Genomic DNA, 8,534 nt, shown 5'->3' with positions numbered 1-8,534 from the left:
GAAATACTCAGACCAGCCTGTCTGGCACCAACAACCAAGCCATGTTCAAAGTCACTTACATCTCCATTATTCCCCATTCCGATGCTCGGTTTGAACTTCAGCAAGGCGTCTTCACCGCGTCTAGATGCCTAAATGCATTGAGCTGCTGCCATGTGATTGGCCGATTAGCAATTTGTTACCAAGCAACTGAACAGGTGGACCTCATAAAGTGGCCGGTGAGCGTATGTACTAAAGGGTTATGATTATGACAGACTAAAAATTGTGCATAGTATTTTTTATTTTTGCCTGGAAAAGGACCTTACATAATACTCCAACATTCATATCTGCTCATTATGAAAAAAAAAAAAAACAAACAAACAAAAACCGCCCAGTACTAAGTTGTCCCCGTCTGTGTAAGGCAATCATTCTACAGATGGGACAACTTATAAAATCCCACCATACATATGTAAAAGGCAGCAGTGGCCATAGAAAGTTTTGACGCGCCGTCAGATTTCAGTACAAATCATTTCCACTGAGGATGCTTGCTCAGTGAATCCTCTGGTGTTTCCGAAGGTCTGATTTCTGAGAGAAACATTTCCCGCACTCTGAACACGGAAAAGGTCTCTCGCCCTTGTGAATTCTCTGGTGTCTAAGAAGGCTTCCCTTTTGATTAAAACTACTCCCGCAATCTGCGCAGGAAAAAGGACGCTCTCCCGTGTGAATTATCTGGTGTCTCAGAAGGAGTCTTAGCTCAGTGAAACGTTTCCCGCACTCAGGACATGAATAAAGGTGTTCGCCTGTGTGAATTCTCAGGTGTCTATTAAAGTCTCCTTTCTGAATAAAAGATTTCCCGCATTCCGGACAGGAAAAAGGGTGTTCCCCCGTGTGAATCTTTTGGTGTCGAAAAAGGTCCCCTTTCTCAATAAAACCTTTCCTGCACTCTGGGCACTGAAAAGGACGCTCGCTTGTGTGAGTCTTCCGATGTCTAAGAAGATATTGCTTCCGAGTGAAGCTTTTCCCGCACTCTGGACAGGAAAAAGGACGTTCGCCCGTGTGATTTCTCTGGTGTATGACAAGGCTCTCTTTTTTGATAAAACATTTCCCGCACTCTAAACACGAGAAAAAAGCCTTGTCTTTGTGAATTCCCTGTTGTCCAACAAAATCTTTTTTCCTTGTAAAACATTTCCTGTCCTCTGAACTTAGAGATGGAAGCTTGTTGGTGTCGCTCCTCTGGTCTACAGCAGGATTCCAGTATAGGAAAGTAATTGTTTTCAGAACACAGGGATGCTTTATGATCCTCTGAGGTATTACAGACTCCACCTCCACCTATTGAAGAGAAACTTTTACTTTTTTTGTATTTTTTTTTAAATTTTAACATTTTTTTGCAGTCAATTTCCTATGTAAAGTACAACATATCCACTTCATTTGATATACAGTTGGTAGGGGAGATACGTCGATGACGTTCTTTTAGACAGCAATGGGGAATTTCCTTCCTAATTACAGCTCAAGGATGTTCTATTTGTTGATGAAAAGGCTGGCTCTCTCTGTTACAGGCTAATGTTTACTGGGAAAGTGAATGTAAAACATACTTACCTGCTCTGTACAATGACCCCCCCCCCCCCACTGGGGCTCCTGGCTCTCCATCTTCGGCAAGTGCCCCCATAGGTTTCCTATGAGGGCACTCCTGCAGGCTCAATTTTGAGCTGTGCTGCCTGCGTCTATAGGCACAGACAGCACAGCTCTGTCCCACCACAAAATTTGATTGACAGCAGCAGGAGCCCACGGCTCTTTTTTCTTTTTTTTTATTCCACGGTGGAGCGCAAAACACATGTAAGTGAACAAAACAAAGTGTATGTGAAAAATACACACAAAAAGTTAATCTAAAAAGGCATTTCTCTAGTCCATCTCCCGAAGTAGTGGGACTCTACCAGGGGCAGACTGACAACTCATGGAGCCCCCGGGCAATAGGGGATTATGGGGCCCCTGTGTCCTTGCCCACACTCAAAGCACACCCAAAAAAGCCTATAAAAAGGTACCAGGGGTATTTCATGGGGGCCCCTACTGACCCTGGGCCCTCGGGCAGTGCACGAGTGCTCAAATGGTCAGCCCACCCCTGGACTCTACTCAGACCCCCAGGACAAAAGGCTCCTGACAGGGACAATGTGCACTTGAGGTCTACCTAGTCAAAAGGCCTGGTGGACTCCTCATGGTCAGGCTGAAGCCAAGCACTTGGTGAGAGGCTCTCCTGAGAAGAGGACTGCCTGCACATCCTCCCCTAGACTTTATTATTCTTCCCAATGATGCCAAAGATGGGGCACTATTCCTTCCACTGACACCAATGAAGGGGCACTAATCCTCCTACTGACACCAACAATGGGGAACTATTCCTCCCACTGACACCAACAATGGGGCACTATTCTTCCTACTGACGCCAACAATAGGGTACAATTCCTTCCATTGACACCAATGATGAGGCACTATTCCTCCCACCGACATCAATGATGGGACACTATGCCTCCCACTGACACCAATGATGGGGCATTATTCCTTCTACTGACACAGACGATGAGGCAGTATTCCTCCCACTGACATCAATGATTGAGCACTATTCCTTCCACTGACACCAACGATGAGGCTTCATTCCTTCCACTGACACCAATAGTGGGCCAATATTCCTCCCATTGACACCAGTAATAAAGCACTATTCCTTCCATTGACATCAACGATGAGGTACTATTCCTCCCCGATACCAAAAATGGAGAACTATACCTCCCACTAACACTAATAACAGGGAACTATGCCTCCCACTGACACAAATGATGGGGTACTATTCCTTCCACTGACACCAATGATGGGGCACTATTATTTCCACTTACACCCCTGATGAGGCATCATTCTTTCTACTGACACCAATAGTGGGGCAATATTCCTTCCACTGACACCAGTAAGAGCACTATTCCTTCCACTGACATCAACCATGAAGCACTATTGTACCCCCTGACACCAATGATCGGGCACTATTCCGCTCCTTCAGCCTTCCTACCACTGAGGAGGTCACTAAGGTCTTCTCAGAAGCCCGTCTCACCACTTGCCCCCTTGACCCCATCCCCACACAACTCCTCCGGTCACCCTCCTCCTCTATCCTACGCTCACTCACCCACATCTTCAATCTCTCCCTCTCTACTGGCACATTCCCCTCCCCCCTAAAGTACGCGCACATCACCCCAATGCTCAAAAAACCCTCCCTGGACCCCACCGACCTGAACAACCTTAGACCCATCTCCCTGCTGCCATTTACTTCCAAGCTCCTTGAGCGCTTAGTCTACAATCGCCTAAGCGCCCACCTCACTGACAACAACCTCCTCGATCCACTACAGTCTGGCTTCTGTCCCCTACACTCCACCGAAACCTCCCTACTCAAAATCACTAATGACCTGCTAACCACCAAAGCTAATGGCCACTACTCAGTCCTCTTACTCCTCGACCTCTCCGTGGCCTTCAACACAGTTGACCACCCCCTCCTCCTTAATAAACTACACTCCTTTGGCATCAGAGACTCCGCTTTCTCCTGGCTCTCCTCCTATCTATCCCAACGCTCCTTCAGCGTTACCTATAACGCTACTACCTCCCCCTCTCTCCCCCTCTCTGTTGGGGTCCCCCAAGGCTGTGTCCTCGGGCCCCTTCTCTTCTCCATCTACACCTCCTCCCTTGGCAAACTGATACACTCCCACGGCTTCAACTATCACCTCTACGCCGATGACACGCAAATTTACCTCTCCACCCCTCAAATCACCCCTTCAGTGTCCGCCCATATCACCCACCTACTGAACGACATATCAGACTGGATGTAGCTCCATTTCCTCAAATTGAACCTTTCCAAAACCGAGCTCCTGATTTTCCCCCCAGCCCGTGCCCCCCCCCCCTCCCCACCCTCTCCATCATGACCAACAACGCCACCATCAGTCCCACCCCACAAGCCAAAGTCCTAGGTGTCACTCTAGACTCAAACCTGTCCTTCCAACCCCATGTCCAATCATTGGCAAACTCATGCAGGCTCCACCTCCGCAACATCTCCAAAATACGTTCGTTCCTAACCCCAGACACTACTAAACTACTCATTCACTCCCTTATTATCTCACGTCTGGACTACTGCAACTCCTTTCTCACCGGCCTACCTCATCGCAGACTATCCCCGCTTCAGTCTATCCTGAACTCAGCGGCCAGACTCATCCACCTTACCAACCGCTCCACATCTGCCACCCCCCTCTGTCATTCCCTCCACTGGCTCCCCATTGCCCAACGCATTAAATTCAAACTACTAACACAGACATACAAAGCCATTCATAATGCTGCCCCAAACTACCTCACCGACCTGATACCCAAATACCACCCTACCGGTAATCTTCGCTCCTCACAAGATCTCCTACTTTCTAGCTCCCTGGTGTCCACCTCCCACGCCTGAATGCAGGACTTCTTCAGGACTTCCCTCATCCTCTGGAACTCACTACCCCAATCCATCAGACTGTCACCTACCCTCCTCACCTTTAGGCGCACCCTGAAAAGCCATCTCTTCAGGGAAGCCTACCCCGCCCTCACCTAACAGCCGATCTCCTCCACTCCTCCCACCACTCCATCCCCCACAGCCACTTCCTCCTGTACCACTATCCCCTCCCTCCTAGATTGCAAGCTCGAAAGAGCAGGGCCCTTGAATCCCTCGTGTTCTGTTTTGTTACTGTATTGTCTCATGTACTGTCCCCCACTATAATGTACAGTGCTGAGCAAACCTTTTAGTGCAATATAAATACTGTATAATAATAATAATATTTCCTCCCACTGACACCAGTAATAGAGCACTATTCCTTCCATTGACACCAGTGATGGGGCACTATTCCTTCCACTGACACCAATGATGGGGCACTATTCCTCCCCACTGACACCAATGATGGGGTACTATTCCTTCCACTGACACCAATGATGAGGCACTATTCCTCCCCACTGACACCAATGATGGGGCACTATGCCTCCCACTGACACCAATGATGGGGCACTATTCCTTCCACTGACACCAATGATGGGGTACTATTCCTTCCACTGACACCAATGATGGGGCACTATTCCTCCCCACTGACACCAATGATGGGGCACTATGCCTCCCACTGACACCAATGATGGGGCACTATTCCTTCCACTGACACCAATGATGGGGCACTATTCCTTCCACTAACACCAAAGATTGGGTACTATTCCTCCCACTGACACCAAAGATGGGGTACTATTCCTTCCACTAACAGCAAAGATTGGGTACTATTCCTTTCACTGACACCAACAAGGGGGTACTATTTCTCCCACTAATACCAATGATGGGCCACTATTCCTCCTCCTACTGACTACATGTAATCTTTTTACTCCCAGTGACCAGCAAGTGTGAGGCGTTGTTACTCCCACAGACACTGGGGCACTTTTTTTTACCTCCGCTGGCCACAGTCCGGCCCCCTAACATCTGAACATTAACTGGCCCTTTGTTTAGAAAGTTTGGAGACCCCTGTCCGAAAAGTCTGATTTTCTCCGTCACTTCCCATCAGTCTGCAAAACCAACCTCATACTTGAAAGTAAATGAAAAGGGATCTACATTGAGTATTTATTAATGACCTATACTAATACCTAGAGAGGACTCCTGATGTTCACTTGCCACCATCATTCCTGGCTCCCCTGTAGACTGAAGATCACAACTCACATACATCTCTTCTTCTTCCTCTTTAACCTCAACTTCTATATAAATTTGTTCTTCATCCTAAACCAGAAGAATGACAGAACATAAAACCTTTAAAGTTCAGAGGACTGATACACAGAGATTAAACCTAAGAATTGAATCTCTTATAGTCTACCTGATGATGGTGAGGGATGGTACAACCTTCCTGTGTGGAATCCTGGGAATACAGAGGACGGGGACGTCTCTGGTGGGTTCCCATTACTGGACCCATCTACCTGATGATGAGGGATGGTGCGACCTTCCTGTGTGAAATCCCAGGAATACAGAGGACGGGGACATCTCTCTGGTGAGTTCCCATTACTGGACCCATCTACCTGATGATGGTGAGGGATGGTGTCACCTTCCTGTGTGGAATCCCAAGAATACAGAGGATAGGGACCTCTCTCTGGTGGGTTCCCATTACTGGATCAATCTACCTGATGGTGAGGGATGGTGTGACCTTCCTGTGTGGAATCCTGGGAATACAGAGGATGGGGACATCTCTCTAGTGGGTTCGCTTTACTGGACCCATCTACCAGATGATGGTGAGAGATGGTGTGATCTTCCTGTGTGGAATCCCGGGAATACGGAGGACAGGGACATCTCTCCGGTGGGTTCCCATGACTGGATCCATGTACCTGATCATGGTGAGGGATGGTGTGACCTTCCTGTGTGGAATCCCAGGAATACAGAGGATGGGGACATCTCTCTGGTGGGTTCCCATTACTGGATCAATCTACCTGATGGTGAGGGATGGTGTGACCTTCCTGTGTGGAATCCTGGGAAAACAGAGGATGGGGACATCTCTCTAGTGGGTTCCCTTTACTGGACCCATCTACCTGATGATGGTGAGGGATGGTACAACCTTCCTGTGTGGAATCCCGGGAATACAGAGGACGGGGACGTCTCTGGTGGGTTCCCATTACTGGACCCATCTACCTGATGAGGGATGGTGCGACCTTCCTATGTGGAATCCCAGGAATACAGAGGACGGGGACATCTCTCTAGTGGGTTCCCTTTACTGGACCCATCTACCTGATGATGGTAAGGGATGGTGTGATCTTCCTGTGTGGAATCCCAGGAATACAGAGGACGGGGACATCTCTCCGGTGGGTTCCCATGACTGGATCCATCTACCTGATCATGGTGAGGGATGGAGTATCCTTCCTGTATGAAATCCTGGGAATACAGAGGGCGGGGGACATCTCTCTGGTAGGTTACCATTACTGGCCCCATCTACCTGATGATGGTGAGGGATGGTACGATCTTCCTGTGTAGAATCCAGGGAATAGGGCGGACGGGAACATCTCTCTGGTGGGTTCCCATGACTGGATCCATCTACCTGATGATGGTGAGAGATGGTGTGATCTTCCTGTGTGGAATCCCGGGAATACGGAGGACGGGGACATCTCTCTGGTGGGTTCCCATGACTGGATCCATCTGTAGGAAACACACACACTGATTGAATCCATTGTTTCTATGTGTTTATCAGATGATGGGGGATCTAGGTGGACTCTCCGTACTGCTCTTTCCTTTACAATAAAGTCTCCTCTTACCGGTGATATGAGGGGCGGCTGATCCTCCATCATGACGTCCTTGTAGAGGTCCTTGTGTTCTTTATATATAAGTACTCCCTCTCCTCCATCATCTTACCTGGTTATATTAATATCTACAAATCAGTCATTCATATGCCATTTTTTGTGGTCTTTACCTGTGCTGCGATCTAGAGAAGGTTCCTCCAGTTTGGTTGCCACCATCATCTTGACCTTCTCTGTAGACTGCTTACAATCCATCACATATGTCTCCTCTTCTTCCTCTTTAACTTCAACTTTCATATACATCGGTTCTTCATTCTAAATTAAAGGAACAAAAGAGATGGTGGAACATCTTTAAAATGTGAGCACCGAAATGTCAAGACTAGAAGATCATCTCATACAGTCTGGAAGGAATTTTGTTTTCTAACCAGCTACCTACGACGGTTGCTGTGATGTCCCTCTGTGGTATCTTGCCAGTTCAGAGAGTGGGGACACGGTAGACTCTTCCAATACAGAGGATGGGAACTCTTTGGTTAAGTCTTTACTATAGGAGCATGGTTCAAGTCTATAGGAAGTTCCAGGTGAAAGGGGCTGGAGGATGTTTCTTCATGAAGGAACTACTCCAGACAGGCAAGTATGAACTGGCTTGGTTGGGAGTTTTAGGTTAGCCAACCCTAGGAAGCCGGAAGGGGGGGTTCATTTTCTTTATGCTTAGATCTCCTCACCTCCCCCATCAGCAGTTCAGTGATTTTGCTGATGAGTTCTAGAATATTCCTTTTGTTCCTCTCAGGTATCAGGGAGTGAAGTTGGTATGATATCTGGAGATGGGTGCTGGGTGGAAGGCTCTCATTAGATGTCTTCTTCACCAATTCATAATCCTATTAAAACAGAAACTGAAAATTATCACTGCCTACATTGCTAGAATTATATTCACTTCTTCAGAGTGACATCCCAGAATCCTCCACACCTCTCCGGTCAGGTCTGTTTTTTATATATAGAGATAAGAGTGACGTCATGTGACCTTCCAGGACCCTCATCACCTCTCCGGTTAGGTCTGTGTTTTATTAATAGAGGTAAGAGTGATGTCATGTGACCTCCCAGAATCCTCACCTCTCCGGTCAGGTCTGTGTTTTATTAATAGAGATGAGAGTGATGTCATGTGACCTCCCAGAATACCCCTCACCTCTCCGGTCTGTGTTTTATTAATAGAGATGAGAGTGATGTCATGTGACGTCCCAGAATCCTCCTCACCTCTCTGGTTAGGTCTGTGT

At 47.7% G+C, this 8,534-nt stretch overlaps 1 protein-coding gene and 1 pseudogene across 2 annotated transcripts in view; both read right to left on the bottom strand.

The window, feature by feature from the left end:
- Nucleotides 1-259: 259 nt before the first annotated feature.
- LOC149453263 (uncharacterized) overlaps nt 260-8,534 on the bottom strand; it is a 56,585-nt gene continuing 48,310 nt past the window's right edge. The window contains exons 11-14 of the mRNA XM_089688619.1: nt 7,989-8,141; nt 7,440-7,581; nt 6,969-7,168; nt 260-1,305 (exon numbers count right to left, since the gene is read on the bottom strand). Coding sequence (XP_089544745.1) covers nt 526-1,305; nt 6,969-7,168; nt 7,440-7,581; nt 7,989-8,141 — 1,275 coding nt within the window. The 3' untranslated portion in view covers nt 260-525. The remainder of the gene's footprint in view (nt 1,306-6,968; nt 7,169-7,439; nt 7,582-7,988; nt 8,142-8,534) is intronic.
- On the bottom strand, nt 5,642-6,961 carry LOC149453264 (uncharacterized; annotated as a pseudogene). The gene is made up of 2 exons (XR_016314691.1): nt 5,865-6,961; nt 5,642-5,770 (listed from the first exon to the last, which is right to left on the bottom strand). The product of XR_016314691.1 is annotated as an uncharacterized LOC149453264 (transcript).

The sequence above is a fragment of the Staurois parvus genome, unplaced genomic scaffold (genome assembly GCF_062004578.1).
Source record: "Staurois parvus isolate SC_StPar_1 unplaced genomic scaffold, SC_StPar_1.0 ptg000449l, whole genome shotgun sequence".
Taxonomy (NCBI): Eukaryota; Metazoa; Chordata; class Amphibia; order Anura; family Ranidae; genus Staurois; species Staurois parvus.
Note: the sequence above shows the minus strand (reverse complement) of the source record. Positions and strands in the feature narration are given on the sequence as shown.